The sequence below is a fragment of the Typopeltis vanoorti genome, chromosome 5 (assembly GCF_054136105.1).
Source record: "Typopeltis vanoorti isolate ZY-2024b chromosome 5, IOZ_Tvanoo_1.0, whole genome shotgun sequence".
NCBI classification, from domain to species: domain Eukaryota; kingdom Metazoa; phylum Arthropoda; class Arachnida; order Uropygi; family Thelyphonidae; genus Typopeltis; species Typopeltis vanoorti.
In genome coordinates, this window is record NC_143553.1 from 134,507,702 (window position 1) to 134,525,463 (window position 17,762).

Consider the following 17,762-nt stretch of genomic DNA (forward strand, 5'->3'; position numbering starts at 1 on the left):
TTGCAGTCTGTGTAATATATTTCTCAACAAATAGTGCAATTAGAGACAACTGGGATAAAAATGGCACTAACTAATGAATCACATGTCCCCCTCCCTATAGAAACTCCCTGTAGAGCAAAGGACAACTTTGCTCTACAGGGTTTAGGATCAATTGGTTTAAATGATAACACAAAAGCTTAGCCAAATCATTTTTGATGCACAAAATTGCTAGGAGATTAAGTCGTTCTTGGCTATATCTAATATACCTAAGAAATTCCCATTATGAACGTCTCCAATCTTCGTGTTCTCTCCTTGAAATGCCAAACCTTTGGATGATAAAAATAACGTTACATCTACAATACATTGCAGAAGTGCTCTCCACTTATTTGTTTCATACTGAATTTGTAGTTGTAAGTCTTTATCGATTCCATGTCCTTTCAATGACTGCAAAAGGGATTTCCAAGCCATATATTGTTTTCTGTGTTTGGCACTATTTTCGTGAAGAGGCAACGTACCATACAACTTTTTCTAATGCTTATTTCTAGACGAAAATCCTTCTTGGGCTAAACTGCTTAAGTTTTTGTTATTAGAGTCACAAAAAATACGACATGGTAGACAATAAAAATTTTCTTTCGATACACACAATGTTAACCATTCTCTTGGAAAATGTTCTTGTTCTTTCATCTTTCGTTTTCATTTAGAGCAAAAAATCTTGAAATTTCATACCATTAAGATCTTTTGGACTACTTGAAAGCTGATAGTTCGTACTGTCTCTTGCCGCATGTTGTTTGAGATTACTCTAAGCCAAATACTAGGGTCATCATATTTTATATCAGATTTTTCAATAGGGCCTGCAACTGAAACATCAACTGTATCATATTCTTCCATAGTCACTCCTGCAGGTTTTTCACTTGCAGCCTTTTCTTCCGTTGCAAGAGGTTCACATGTAACAGTCGCTTGACTTTCGACTGCTTTATGAGTTTCGATTTGACACTGATATTCTGTTTGGATTTTAGTGTCACAAACATTATCACCAACTTCACTATGATCAGTACTGGGAACTATGTCCTTTTCATTTTCAGATTTTAAAAATTTAGTTATGAATTGATGACCTCGTGATGCTTTCGATTCTCTCTCTCTCGGATTTAAGTTTCCTCTTCTGAGCTCCGGACTTATGTTTGTACTTTGAATCAGACATTTGGATTTTATTTATTTTAACTAGCCCGCCTTTGCTTGCTTGAGAGCAATTTATTTAAATATTTTTAATATCTCAATTTTGTATGATCTGGGGAAAAAAATTAAGTTTGTTTCATACAAAAAAAGCATAACTAAAAAAGCTTTATATTTTCTTTTACTTACTAACTAGCAAAATTTTAATTCAAATAAGACAAATTCTTCTCAAATAAAAAAAAATTGTAGAAAATTTTCAGTTTCTTGAGATCAACTTAGCCAACTAAAACTATCAAATAAAGTTTCTCTTTTATGAATAAAATAAAATTCTCTCATCATCCGTATCATGCGCACCAGTAGGGTAGTGTGCTGATGACATCGGGGCAGCGTCGGCATTGAAACGACGGCGTGCATAGAAAGGGAGACGAGCGAACAAAAAACGAAAACTAAAGTAAATCCTTTCGAATGGGAAGTTCAGAAGCCTAACCATAAGTATGAAAAGATGGATAATGGGTTGGAAACGATTGCAAAATCTAGTAGTCCCTCTCAGCACATATTCATTCTTATTTTATAAAGTTTCTTTTTGTCTTTTGTTAGTCTCAATTAACTGGCCGACCCAACAAGACGGCCCCCTAATTCCGGGCCCCCAGGCTAGAGCCCTGTCACCCCTATCCTGGTGGGGAGGGAGCCATGCTGTACCTTATTCAGTGATACAATAAAACGACCTGCTTTTGTTTGGGGTCTGCAGTCACTATTGGCTACTGGAGAGGGCGTGTGATTTACCACAGGAAGCAAGTTACTATCGCCCTGAAACGTGTTTAAACGTGTTTATCTTTTTCTCCTGTGCGAGGTATACCCGAAACTTTTCAATTTCTTTTTTCGTAAAGTAAAATCAGGGGTGCGAGTTATATTCGAGTAATTACAGTAAGTTATTTTTAAAGCTATGTGAAATGTATTATCGATATTCAGGATTATGAAGTGTTATCTGCACGTGATTAGATTGCATGCGTATCCTTCACTTTCATTTGCATGTATGTAGGTCAGCTTATAATTGTACTCATTTTTGGTTTGCTTAAACTTGGTTGGTATATGCAGAGAGTGATTATGATGAGATTTTCCGAGTCTGGACTGAAAAATTTGGCATGATTAAGAAAGATAATAAAGCAGTATGCATTTTATGTTCCGAATCAGTTGTTGTAAGACTTTTTCTGTAAAGAGACATTTTAAAACTGTTCATAAGAAATTAAGTAATAAAAGTGAGCAAGAATAAACAGAATTAATTTCTCGTGAACTGAACAAGACGAAAAGGGGACATCAATATCGGAATGTTAAAAAAACAGTCCGATATTGATGAAATTTATTTCAGTTTGGTTCCAACTTAGTTGCTGCTAGTTTTGAGGTTTCAAAAGTTATTGCCCAACATGGAAAAACTACTCAGTGATGAGGGAGTATATTAAAGGAGCATGGCTAGAATGTGCTCCTTTCCTTTTGGACATTCTTTCAGAAAAGGTAAAAATTATTCAGCGCATTAAAGAATTGTCTGTGAGTAGAAAAACAATTAAGGATAGAATAATTAAGTTGGAAAGGAATACAGCAGAACAATTAACGAAAGATTTGGCTTCATGTAAGTTCTTTTCTATTTGTGTTGATGAGCGCACAGACATTACATCATCAGCTAGGCTGGCAATCTTTGCTTGATTTTGTAGGGGTGACAAAGTATGCGAAGAGAGGATTAACCTTGTAACACTACTGAGCATATCAGTGAGGTTGAAATATCTAAAGCAGTTATGAACGAAATATCTATTCGACAAACTGATATTTCAAAAGTGGTATCCGTCACAACAGATGGTGCGCCCAGCACGATTGGTAAGGAAGCAGGATTTGTGAATCTGTTTGCAAAATATGTTGGTCATCCACTGAGAGGTTTTCATTGCATCCTACATGAGGAGAATTTTATGTGCAAACGCTGGCCTAAAGGAACTTCAAGAAGTGATGCAAACAGTAACCAAGGTTGTTAATTACATTTCTGCACGTGCTTTGAATAAAAGAATTTCAGAATCTATTGAATGAGGTGGATACAGTGTACAAAGGACTAATAATGTACAACAATGTTCTTTGGCTTAGTGGAGGTCTTGTTCAAAAACAATTTGTTGAATGCCCGGATGAGATAAATCTCTTTTTGACTAATCAACAAATGTGTTATAAAGAAATGTATGACATCGTGTGGGTTTGTAAAGTGATGTTTTTTGCAGATTTTTACGAACATTTAAATGACTTGAACCTTAAACTACAGGACACGAAAACATCTTCAAATAAACTTGCAGATGTTTTCGTGGATAAATATGGATGATTTTGAAATGCAGTTGATTGGTTTTCAAAGTAGCTCAATTTGGAGGCAGAAATTTGTTGACCTGAGAGTTGACTTGGAAAATATCGAAAAGGGTCGATTAGAGACGGGAGTAACAGAGAGAAGTGTGGAAAAAGAAGTACTAAGAACTTGGAATGCTTTTCCTGAAACTTTTGTATGCTTAAAAACCCTTGCAACAGCATTATTATCCATTTTCGAATCTACATATTCTTCTGAATCATTGTTGTCAGTGATGAACTTTGTTAAGTCTCATAACAGGAGTAGTCTTACAGATGAAACTAGTAGCGCATGCATATCTCTACAGGTTAAAAAATATAAACCTGATATAAAGTATCTGTCATTAGTAGGCTGACCATATTTCCTTGAGACCAAAACGGGATATTGGAATGACAAAAACAGGACGGGGGTTATGTTCCGGACTGTAAATTATTTACAAGATTTTCATTGTTCATGGCCACTTTTGTAGCTGAAATATTATCTTTTTCAATTAAGCTACTGTATGTTTGGAACGTAGACACTTGATCTCTTGCAAATGACAACAATTTCAAACAGGGATCTTCAAACAATTTTCGCAACATAACAGGGCATTTTTCTTGAGAAAGAAAATAAAAACGAAGCCCATCAGATGTGCTTAAAATTCTGTCAATTGATGGATCGAGGGACAAAAATCTTTTATTTACATGCTCTAACAATTTAGCGTAATTGTTTCCTGTAAAGTCAAAAGTTTTTTCAGTTCTTCAACTCTGACTGTATATATTGATAAACAGTCGATAGCACATTGGAGACAATTGTGTATAATGTGTGTCTCACAACCAATACCAATAACTGTCTCTTCAGTTCAGTTTCAAGTTTTTACCACACGTTATTTTTGCCAAGTCTTTTACAACTACCAAAATTGGTGCTCTTGTTATCTGCACACAAAACAACAATTTTGTTTTGTAAGGCAAATTTGGCACTTCCTTCAACACTGTAGGTCGAATGTTTTACCAGGTAAGGAAATAAAGTATAATTTTGTCTTGAACACCACAATTTGGCAAAAAGTACCACACAACAATTGGAAAAAGTTTGATGTCTTTTGTTTCAACCCAGAAGATAACTCCATGTGGAAGTTTGTAAAATCTCTTCATACCAAAAGACAACCACTTCCCCCTTTAAAGACTAATCTTGGAGTTGCACACACAGATGAAGAAAAAGCAGAAGCCCTAATTGACAATCTGGAAAATCAATGCAGCCCATCTTATGCAAACTTAAATATCAATCTTATTTACAAAGTTCATTGTAAAGTTAGAAATGCACTAAGTCAGCCTAAGGATGATTTAGAAACCATCACCCCCACATCTCCAACAGAAATAATAAATATCATTTCCCATCTGAAGAATAAAAAGGCCCCCGGCCCTGACGGCATTACCAATAGAATAATAAAGCTACTCCCACGGAAAGCCATAATTCATCTAGTTAATATTACCAATTCCATTTTAAGATTCCAATACTTTCCCTCTGATTGGAAAATCGCGGACATTATACTTCTGAAAAAACCTGGTAATAACCCACAACTTCCCCAAAGCTACAGGCCCATCAGTCTTCTTTCCTGTCTTGGCAAAGTAACAGAAAAGGTCATCCTATCAAGACTACAATCAGCAGTGGACCAACAGAAAATAATCCCAAATGAGCAATTTGGGTTTCGCAAAGCTCACAACACGGTGCAACAAATTCACCGACTAACAGAACATATCACTCATGCCTTTAACTGGCACCTTCATACTGCTGCTGTATTTTTGGATGTTGCCAAGGCCTTTGATAAGGTCTGGCATCAAGGCCTTATCTTCAAACTAATTGAAAACAATATCCCAATTAAACTAGTGAAACTCATATTCATATATCAATGAAAGATACATGCAAGTAAAACTCAACGGAATTTCTTCAAGGCGCAAAATCCTGTCGGGAGTACCTCAAGGTTCTCTTCTGGCCCCAATACTTTTCACAACTTACATGGCAGATATTCCTCTCAACCCAAAAACTACTACAGCTCTTTATGCCGACGACACCGCTATTCTAGCTAGATCGCTCAGCCCTCACCTAGCAATCACTAGACTCCAAGGAAGTATCAATGAGCTAGCAAACTGGTTCACCAACTGGAGAATTCAAGTAAACCCCCTCAAAAGCTCAGCCATGATGTTTTCAAGAAGAAAGATCTGCAACAAAGAAGACATCCTGCTCTCTGGTCAAAAGATCCCATGGCATTCAGAGACCAAATATCTTGGGGTATTGATGGATAAGAAACTCCTTTTCAACAAACACATCAATCTCGTTTGCTCCAAATCTTCCAAAGTCATAGCTCAGCTCTACCCATTGATCAACCGCAGAAGCAAATTGAACCTACATAATAAATTGCTTCTTTACTGGATGGTAATACATCCAGTCATTACCTACGCCTCACCAGCATGGAGTCACACTTCAAGATCAAACATTTCAAAATTACAGAGAATCCAAAACAAATGCCTTAGGATAATCCTGGATGCACCGTGGTTCATCAGAAATTCACCGAGAAACCGGCACTCCATACATCTCTCTTCTTCGTGATCTTGCAGAAAAATTCTTCGTGAAGTCAAGTTCACATTCAAACCCACTAATCGTGCAAGCTGTCAATTACAATGACACTGATTACTACAAACACAAAAGACCGAAGGCTATTCTTCTCTCAACTGATCATAGCTAACACTACTGCCCTCAGAGGGCGAGCTTAATTGCTCACAAATCTCCCATTCCCAAATAACTCTCATTACAGATAAAGGGGAATATGAAAAGCACTTGTGCTTCACCCATCCTGTCAGTAACGTCAATGGTCAATGGTCTTTTTTTGTTTGATGCATCTAAACTGACTATAATGCTTTTTGTTGTATTCAAATCCTCTATTACGTCACCTAATATGTATGGTGATAAAACGTTTATCAATGTCAACAAGCAATCATTTGCTCAAAAACTTTGGCCTTGACGCACAGTATAATAAGCAATAAGAGCTTCACTTCCTGCAATTTTATTGCTTTCACTATCATGTCTCACCATGAATGAGCTGATGTTTTTAGCTGAAGCCAGAGTCTTTTCAGCATCCTTATGTTTCTGGCTACGTGGATGTTGTTTGATGTTGCTTCTGCCTCCATGAGAAATGGAAAAATGGACATTACAATATTGGCATACTGCTTTTGTTCTATCACTGCACAGCTTGTCCAGTTTAATAAATTTCAATTCTTTCTGGGGATCGTCTTTAAAACTGCAGTTTCGCCTCTTTGACATTGCAAGGAGAGACTTAAAGCTTTAAAAATTAAGACTTAAAACCAGAGCCGGAGGAAGTGGGGCATTCAGAGCATGCGGTGCATGTGGGCGCCGCTACGAAGGGGGCGCTGCCGTCCGGGAGACCCCCCTTCGTGCCTGCAGAACTACACACGCCCGGATCGTTACAGGGGCGCTTAGATAGAAATTGCATGCGGGCGCCAAAGACCCTAGCGCCGCTTCTGCTTAAAACCTTTAAAAAAATATGAAATTTAAACCACTAGCATTGAATAACAAAGTCACCGGTTAGCATACAGGCAAAACAAAAGCTATGCTACAGCAGAACAGACGCCGCGTCTGAGACGTTCTGCGATTCCATGGTTATACAAATTACTGATATCCTTGATATTGATATACGATTATAGGTTATGAATAATAATTTACGATTGACCAATATTAAAGTATATTTATAGTTTTTATTAAAAACTGGACAAAACTGACATTTTTGTTAAAACGACGGGACGGCCGGGAAATATGAAAAAAAAAAAATGATACTGTCCCGTTGGACCGTAGGGTGACCAAACGATACGTATGGTCACCCTAGGCATTAGTGATGCTAAATAAACAAAATGTCCATTATTTTTCTTTTTTTTTTTTTTTTTTTATTTATAGTTTTGATTTGATGTTTTCTGCTAAAAATGGTAAAGATTTAATTTATATATTCTATTTAATATATGGTGTAGGTAAAATAACAATTTATTTTGTCTGTAATTTTTATGCATTACTCGTAAGGGATTAAGAAGTAATAAAATTATATCTTTAATTTTATTTTCTTTTACTGTGCTTTAGTCAAATAAAACGATTATGAGATTGTGCACTGTAATATATTGGAAAAACTTGAAAAAACTTATGTCTGATTGATCTTTATAAAAAAAAAAATTCAGAATTATTGTTTACTCTTGGCGATGTTAAAAATTTCGTCTTTAAAAAGTGCGGCTTTATATGGCAGCTTGAATTACACTTAAATGCAAATAAAAAATATTCACGCTATCAACAGGGTAGAAGGACTTTTAAATAAAAATTCCGTCACTAATTTCTACATTCATTCAATCTTACATGACTTACAATAATCACTCTTACAATATTCTTTGATTTTACCATTCTACTGTGATTTTTCATTATTTGAAAAGATCTTCCCAATACTTAAAAGACACCAAATAATAATATGTTCCCCATAATTTCAGTTGGCACTTGAGAAAATTTTGTATCAACGATTTGGCGATTTTGGCACGCACACTTAAAAAAGTGCCCATCCCTGGTCTAGAGTCTAGATTTAAACAAATCTATCATACTATAAAGAGCCAAGAGGCTATTTTTCCGGCAACATAAATTAAGTTGAGGGGATAGTAAATCCCGTATTATTTTACAGCCGGGTACAAAACTCGGAGATCGAAATCTAAGAGTTTCATGCCGAAGAACTATCGGCGAGTCCAAGCGTAAGTCATCGCTTGGGTAGTACAACACTAAACTCGTGTCAGAGGTGGAGCAAGCTCCGTCACTATCTTTAATATTTTCTCATAATGTAAAACGCAGCTCCTAGGAGATGTATTAGTGACGAAGCTTGCTCCACCTTTGACACGCCGATGATGAAAGACATGAACTCCCATTCTACCTGCTCACTGATGAGACCTCAATAAGGGTCGAAACCAGTATGGGTAGTGACCTCTCCTCATAATGTAAAGCAGTAATACATCTTCTAGGAGCTGCGTTTTACATTATGAGAAAATATTAAGGATAGTGACAGAGCTTGCTCCACCTTTGACACGAGTTGCCATAGTGTTGTACTACCCAAGTGATGACTTACGCTTGGACTCGCCGATAGTTCTTCGGCATGAAACTCTTAGATTTCGATCTCCCAGTTTCGTACCCGGCTGTAAAATAATACGGGATTTACTATCCCCCTCAAATCTATCATACTGTTGCACGTTTGGGAGTTTATGGCGATTAGGGAGCTGCGTCGAAAACGCCGGCCAGTCTGACCAGTGGTGATGACGGTGACTAAGCCTCAGATTGTCAGAAATACTATACGTTTTTTTGACATTTTTGGTGTGTATTGAGAAGGACGACAAACTCGGGGACCACCCCGGGCGGCAAAAGCCCTGGCTATGCCACTGTGTCGGTACTCTTCTTGTACCAACAACTTCTACTAATTCCACTAAATCAGAGAATTATTGTAATACATAATTTGGACACGTTATTTCTTTGTTGTCCTGAATATAGCTATTACAAGAAAATGTCGAACACTGGTTCGACATTTTCTTGTAATAGCGAATCTGAGTGAAATTCATCCCATAATAATTGCTATATTGAAGTCGCATATTACTACGAGTAACAATAATAATAATGGAGCCTGCGTAGGCTGGGCTTTTCCTCCCGGAAACATGCAAATTAGTCCCATGAACAGACATGAAACAGTTATCGGACAAGAAAGACAATAAGAAATCATATTGTTCTATAATTATTCCATATCAAAGTAGCATTGCTATCTCACTCTGCAGGGTTCAGTTTTTGTTCTAAGTGGATCACTTTGATCATAACATTTTCGAAAAGTTAAAATTTTCGGTGAATTATTTTTTCTAAGAATTGCATTTTCGACGAATTGTCGTTCGATGAATTGTTCATTCGATTAATTGCCTTTTCGATGAATTCGCTTTTGATTAACTATTTTTTCTTGAACTCTCCAGATACCCTGCTTCACACCTTCACAGTTGCTAACTGTATACAAATCCCAAATTCATCCAGCCATGGAATATTGCTTCCATATTTCAGTGGGTGGTTAGCCAAAATCCTGTTTAAAATTGCTCGATTCTATCCAGGAAAGGGCATTCTGGCTAATTAATGATCCTTCTTTCACATACCCACTTCAATAATCTCTCTCTCGGAGACGTTCAGTTTCTACCCTATGGCTTTTCCACAGATACTTTCGTGGAAAATGCTCTGCTGAATTTGCCACTATTATTCCTCCATTCTCCTCCAACTCATTAGAACAAGAGCAACTGCTAACCAACATCCTTTTACAGTCCATTTCAAAACTCACAAAATGAACAGATTCCTCCTTTCTACTTATCCTTTTACCCAGACACAGCACTAATCTGCATATAGGTCTTCTGACATTTTTTGTGTGGTAATATTAAAAAAAAAAAAAAAAAAAACTGTTATTGGTGGTAGTAGTGTCATTGTTGTAAATGGTGGATTAAGTAAAGGAGATGATGGTTGCATATAGCAGAGCATGGTGCCCTTCTGCAGTTAGTCCTTGAACTCCTTAGAAGTGTAACATAATAATAATAATAGGCTGGCAAACTTGTTGAGGTACCAGCACTTTATTTTCTGAAATTTTTTTGGCCGCTGAAGTGTTGGAGACATCTGTAAGGATCATCCAAAGGTTAGCGAACAGTAAAGCAATGAACTCCTCTTCTAGTGTGCAGATAGCTTCATTGGTGTCAGGTAGTAGAGCAGCAATTTGTTCAGGTAGAAGAGTGAAGCTAGTGCATCTGTATATGTGGAGAGCCTTTTGGGATTAGAAGCAGTGCTTTAAATTAACACAATTTGGGATGATATTATTATTCCAGAAGTGTTTTAGGAGGGCTAATGTGTTCAGCTATCTGCAAAGCTTCAGTTTCAGCTTACCATACAATGAAAAAATGAATTATAAATTCATCGTTTCATTGTTAGGCCAAGAACTTTTCAGACCACCCTCATATTATGCACATAACGGTGTGTCTCATATGTATATAACACAGTAGGTGTCTCCCCTTATAGGTAAGACACCTACGGTGTCTTTTCACTACTTGTATATATGTGAAATATATGACTTCTGCATTACTTCATCCTTGGTATCTCTTCTGGATCTGACTCCCACTGATGAGACCTCAATAAAGGTTGAAACTGGTCTGTGTAGTGACTTCCCATAATGCACAGCATTATATACACCTGAAAGGGTATGTGCTTTGCATTCTGAGACACTAATGCAATTAATGTGAAGTCATTAACCTCTATATACAAGTGGCCTGCTCATGAAAATACTTCACCCACAAACTTTGTTTGCTTACACTTGGATAAAGGATTAAACAATATAATTTCTTATAATAAATTTAATTTAATCCTTTATCCAAGTGTGAGCAAACAAAGTTTGCGCATGAAAGTATCTTCAGGACTGGGTTAAGGTGGTACAACACCAGGGCAACTCGTTGCAAAGGTGGAGCAAGTTACCAACACTCCTATCTCAGTATCTCCTATAATGCAAAACACATCTCCTTGCGGATATGTCTAATGTTATGCATTAAGGGAAGGGCCACTACCCAGACTAGTTTCGACCTTTATTGAGGTAGAATGGGAGTTCATGCCTTTCATCACTATCACTGGCCTCTTTAGATTTAAAAAAAAGTTGTGCTGAGAGTCAGCTTGATAGTGAGAGAGGAGAGGAAAGATAGAGTGGATAGTAGTAGATAGTTAAAGGAGGCCTCAGTCGATCTACTTGGCCTGACTTAAATGCCAACACCAAGCAGATCTCCGACATTATCTCCCTCCATCCGTTCTCCTCCGCGTTCTCCGGCCAGCCACCTCTTCAGATGTCTGGCAGATGAAAGAAGTGAAAAAAAAAACAAATGCAGGAAGACACACATAAATTGAAAATCAAAAGAACTAGGACACACATAAACAGAAACAACAAAAGTCGGTGAATTAACAGAAAAGTACTGCAAGAACGGGGGAAGAGCCTGGCCCGAGTGATGCAGCCCGCAAGGAGCTGCACCGCCTCGCTGTAAGCCTTCGCCGCTCGGGTTCTCAGGTCTGCCCCCTCCTATGTGGATTAAGCGTGAACATACAGAAACAGAACCAAGAAACTTAGAAGGGGCTTTTTTTTTTTTTAAGTCATATTTGCCCTGCTATCTCTTACCGCTTCCTCATAGTCTTTTATCACGTTTTCCATCACTGTGAGTACGTGTACTGACTCTTCATCATTAAGTTGCCATATTCTCTTCAAGCATTCATTCCATTCCGCTCGGTCGTAAGTGACTTTTCCAAACTTCAGCCATATTCTAAGACTCTCTAGCTTACCTTCACATTGCAAGGCCACGTCTCCCTTTTCCTGTACAGCTGTGTGGACTTTGTTTTTTATCTCGGGTTTATTCCTAAGATAGAATAGGATTCGTTTTGTTACATTCGAATATTCATATAGGGGTTCTTTTCTTTTTACCGGTTTTGTAATGGGGTGAGAAGAACCGGTGTTTGTATCTACTGGTAAAGTTCTTTTTTCAAATTCCTTCATTATCCCTGGGTATCTCTTTTCCAGATCTACTCGTGTCAGCGACTTCAATGTGTCGCATAGGTGTTGTTTTTCTTCCTCTGTTAAGTCCAGGTGACCGTCCAGTTGCTGGGGCTCGACCTTGGCTATATCCTTTACATAGAGTTCTCCCCATATGAGTCTATTGCTCCTTTTAAAGAACAAGAAAGTTGGCTCTCCTTTTGTGGTCATTATCTGAAATAGTTTTTCTGTCGTTTTAGGAGATCCTTTAAAGTTCTTCAGAATGACAGAGCCGTTTGGAGTATTGCTTTTAACAAAGTCTGTTCCTTCCTTAGTTTCTGGATTGTTTCCTTGCTCTCTGTCTTCTTCTTCTGATGAGGTTTCTTCCTCATTTTCTGTTTTGTTTCGCGACATTATCTCATTTCCTTCCTCATCCTCATCTGAACTTGAGGCTTCTTTTTGGCTTTCAGTGTCCTGTTTATTTCGTTTCATTTCTCCTTCTTCTTCCGGCGTGATGGGTCGTTTAGTTGTACTGGTGTTGATTTCCATTTCCTGTTTCTGTGCTGTCATTGTTGCCTTCCGATTTCTTAGTGTTCTGTTTCTTTTTCTTCCTAATTCTCCCTTCTGCGTTCCTCCCAGTTATTGCCCGATTTCCTAATGTAGTCGTTGCGATAGCTGGCGGTTGGAAACTCTTCTGGTTCAGTTGTTTGTGGTTCGTTTACTGTTTGGCCGGTAGCTCGAGAGTCCTGTGTTGTGAGCTTAGGAATGGCTACTGCCGCAGGTGTTATGGCGCCTCCTGCTCTTTCTGCAAGGGTCCTATTAGGACAAATGTCTATTTTATGGGATGTGTTCCCACATTTACGGCATGGTGACTCACATTGATTCAATGTGTGTTCTGTCGATAAGCAGTTGCGGCATGTGTTGTTTTTCGGGCAGTGAGCGCTAAGGTGACCCAAAGCGGTGCACCGAAAACATTGTTTTCTTACGCCTGGATAATTGACTATTACTCTTGCTGAGCCTAAAAAAATCAAGTTGGGAACCTCGGTTTTCATCTCGATTGAAATGCTCACTTCCCCTGATTTCCACTCTGGGATATCCGCGTCTTGTCCGATTGTTACGTTTCGGACAGTCCCCCACTTGAAGAAAATGGTTTTAATGATTTCCTCCCCTTTCTCTAGATATTCGAGTGGAAACCTGTCAATTTTTACGGATTTTAAAATACTCCCGACTAGGAAGGGTAGGTATTTTTTCCCTTCACATTCTACGCCTTTAAGGAGCATTTCTCTTGTTTCTATGTTGTTTGTTACTATTTGGAATCTACTCCCCCCCCTCCCCATAAGGGGTAAGCCCGTAAATACTTTCTGCTTTGACGACTTTGAGAAGAGCGCTCACAAACGTCGCTTTGTCGATGTTTGGGTCAATTTCGATCCCGAGAGTACGAACTCTTGGCAAGAATTTCGACATTGTTTAAAAGCAAATTTGCTTTTAAACAATGTCGACATTGTCGAATTCTTTCGACATTGTTTAAAAGCAAATTTCAGTCCCCGAAAGGAAATACCCTAAAACGGACCTGCACCGATTGGAACGAGGCCGCAAAAAATAAAAACCAACAAAAGAAAAAACTAGAAGGGTTCTTACCAAACAATACTGGAGTAGGAGCTCTCTCTCTCGGGATCTGGTAACTGGAATCCAAAAGAAGACTGGAACATGGAGCTTTCTCTCGGGGCCGCTGAAAACGGGTCTCTTCAGTGGGAGCCAGGCCCAAGTGTAGATATCAGGCTGAAGCATTAGCAGGTCATCTCTACCTATAGGAATTGCCAATTGGTGTGCCACCGTTTTTTAATAATTTACTCTGGATTTAGAGAAAGATGTTGAAAGTTTATTTTTCACTTGGTTAGAGTATAATAAATTTAGTTTAATCCTTTATCCAAGTGTGAGCAAACAAAGTTTGCACCTGAAAGTATCTTCAGGACTGGGTTAAGGATGTACCACCTTAACCCAGTCCTGAAGATACTTTCAGGCACAAACTTTGTTTGCTCACACTTGGATAAAGGATTAAACTAAATTTATTATACTCTAACCAAGTGAAAAATAAACTTTCAATATAATTTCTTGGCAAGTTTAATTTAACTTATAACCATTTGAAAAAATTTTCTACACAGATCTCACCTCAGTTTCCCTTATGCACATTTGATGATCCAGGGCTTTTGTTTGGTTTTAAAGACCTAGATTTGAATCCTATAAGGAACTTCTCTATGAGTTTTTCCATTGAAGATAAGTTAATTGGCTTCATATGGAGATGGCAGTATTTTCCTTCTATAAACTCAAGTTTTTGCATACTGTTGAATAGGCACAACAGGCCAGAGGAACAAACACAATATATTGACCTAACAGCCTTATTTGTTTTGACTGTAGTTCCAAACAACCCAACTCAGTCTAACTATTCCTTGCCTTTAATAATACTCACATCACCATTCAAAATCAGATGTCTCTTTTCGGGCTGACTTACATTTCCTGACACAAATGCATCACATCTATAGCCTTCTCAGCATCTCAAGATAATGATAGGATGTAGAATTTATGCTTGGTGGATATATTGTTGGAGGTGGAGGAAATAAGAGATCTTGGGGTGATAGTCGATAAGGATATGAAATTTAGGGGACACATTTTCAAAATTCTGGAAATGATGCAAAAAACACTGAGTTGTAGAAATAAGGAGATTCTTGTTCCATTGTATAAGGCTCTGATTAGGTTACACATGGATTACTGTGCACAAATTTGATCACCTGGTTTCCAGAAGGATGGAGAGATGTTGGAAAGGGTCCAGAGACAACTGACTAAGATAATTTCTAAGACTTTAGAAATTATCTTAGTCAGTGATCTCTGGAATGTTGAATATGAGGAAAGGTTGAGAAGATGCAATTTACAGATTCCAGTGGATAGGAGGAAGAGGGGTGTATGACAGAGACCTACGAGTTGGTAAGAAGAGATTTTACAGAATATGGTGAGATTTCATGGGAGAACCAGAGGTCATCCTGGAAGCTATATAAGGAGGGTGTGAGAAGTAGGTTTCTTGCATGCAGAGTTCTGAATGATTGGAATACCTTGCCTGGGAGGATGGTGTCTGCAGAGAATTTGAGTGTGTGTTTAAGGTGCAGTATGATGAACTGTGGGTATAATAAAAGGACCTCCTAGATGAGTCCTTGACTCCATGGGGATCTTAGGAAAATAATAATAAACTTTGGTTCAAGGCATTACTAATTCATACCAGTACACCTCATAACACTGTATAATTCCCAAAGTCTTAGAATACTGTTCTCAAAGGATAGCATATGAAAAACCTCCCTAATAATGCTCAATGCTATCCAGAGGATGACATCTGCTTAATAGAGAGCAGATGGTAGTGTGCACAGACTCAATCCAGTGACTTTCTCATAGACATTCTGTTTTTGCCAGGTATTTTTGTTGTTCCAAAAGAGACACCATCATTCTTCCACTTTCCTCTAAATATACAAAAGCAAGAGTAGCTGCAAGTTGCCATCTGTACACAATTGAGCTACATATTTGCCAAACCAAATGCTCTTCCTCTTGTTTCATCTCATCTATTTCTATTCTTTAGAACAATCTTGCTCATCCTGTTTTCTCCATTGAATACTGTATGACCCATGGCCGGTGTGAGGGTATCTGATGCCCCTAGGCAAAGAAAATTTAGGTGCCCCTATACATTGTCTCTCTCTATATATATTTTGTCATATTCACACAAGCACACGTACACCTACACATGTGGATATTTATAAAAATAATATCATTATGAGCATTAAAAAAAATTATTTTTTTAATGTTATTTATTTTCCAGGAGGAAAAATCTCTGCACTTGAGGTTAAGTATACAAAGAGCAGGGGAGTGGAAGAAATAGAGAAAGGTGAAAATAATGTAGGCTCATCAGCGAGCACTAGGACGGCTTGACTTATTTCATTTTTTTATTATTAATCAAGGTTTTACTAATTTTTTTCGAAGGTTGTAATTTTTCCCCGAACTATGAAGCAAAATCTGGTGCCCTGAAGTCTTAGCACCGCTAGGCGATTGCCTAGGTTCACCTAATGATAAAACCTGTCCTGGTATGGATTCACAAAATTTTCACAAAACATACCTTCTTGGTAATTATTTTGTTACATACAGCACTCTTGTGTTATAGTTTGTGACCTCTCATGTGTAGGACTGGTATTAAAAAAAATTTGCATAAATAAAATCCTCCATTAGGATCACTTTAGCCTTCCATTTTCTTTGATATTATGTATCTTGATAATGAATCAGGACTAGTCTAAATTAGAAGGAATGCATATTTAAATCAAAACCCGTATAGCTCAGTGGAAGTGGCATTTGCACTCTCAGTGCTAGGCTCCCTGAAGAATGACCTTGGTTCAATTCTAGTCGCTGACTTTTTCTGGTGCCTCCGTAGTTCAATTGGAAGAATGACAGTACGTTGCACCCTTCAACTGGAAAGAACTAAGTTCGATTCTTATAATGATGATAGAAATATTTATATGGGCTTTTTCATTTGAAAAGTTAGATGATCTCATTCAGAGGTAGCAGAATTTTTTCTCCCAGAGACTCCGGTTTTCATTCCAATACCAGCAAATCGGCCATGAGAACACATACGCTCTCACAATATATATACTAGTGGTGGGCAGTGAGTGATGCTGTGTTGATGGTGGTAGTGTCATGTAGTTGAAAGATTTAGTAGTGAAGTAGCCTCCCATGATGAGTCTTTGGATTCCTTGAGATGTCACATGATAATAACAATAAGAAGAAAGCAAGCATATGTGTGCGTGCGTGCATGCACATGCGCACGCACACACACAGATCGCTGGATTGATCTTTGGTGAAGGTATCACACTGAGCGTGAATTTGAATTCCAAAGCATACCATTTTTTTTAAGTGTATATGTTTGAGACAAGCGAATGAACCAGAAAACAATAATGTATAGCAAACTACACAAAACAGCAAAAAGCAAAGCAAAACTGTAAAATTGCATATGTCAGTGTATCATTGTATATAATTCTGGATACAGCTATATTTTGTATTTTAAATTTGAGCAGTTTATATTTAAAATCTCCACAGATATTAATACAGCATTACAACCAAAATGTTTAATTTTATATTTGGTTACTTTACAGGTGTTTCTCAACTGATACCCAAAAATAATGATCACATTATCTTTTGGTATAAATCTCTATCAGACTCAGGTACAATGGATCATCTCTGATATGTTAATAGATATAGTTTAAAACAATGGGCAAAAATTCCTCTTTAAAATTTAGAAAACTTGTGCTCTTTTTGCTGGAGTTGAAATTTTATGTACTACACTTTATAAAAAGTAAGATACTGTAATAAACTGAATAAATGAATGAATGATTATTTTGAAGAAAATGACCAAATGTAACATGCAAGCACACTAAGATGGATACATTACGTAAAAATCCAATGTACTTATTTAACATTTATTGTAAGTATTTACATTTCTTTACAATGTACTGTACAATGTTATGAGGATAGACTTAAGAGAAGTAGCATGCAGAGTTTGATGGATAGAAGATGAAAAGGATGGCCTAAAAAATAAAGTAGTTATAGAATTGACACTGGAGAGATCTATTATATGGTAATATGGGTAAAGGA

At 37.6% G+C, this 17,762-nt stretch overlaps 1 protein-coding gene across 1 annotated transcript in view; it reads left to right on the forward strand.

The window, feature by feature from the left end:
- The window catches only part of LOC150106834 (uncharacterized protein CG3556-like), a 126,214-nt gene extending 108,710 nt beyond the window's left edge, over positions 1–17,504 (forward strand). The window contains exon 8 of the mRNA XM_090392745.1: positions 17,264–17,504. Within this exon, the coding sequence (XP_090248871.1) occupies positions 17,264–17,352 (89 nt within the window). The 3' untranslated portion in view covers positions 17,353–17,504. The remainder of the gene's footprint in view (positions 1–17,263) is intronic.
- Positions 17,505–17,762: the final 258 nt, after the last annotated feature.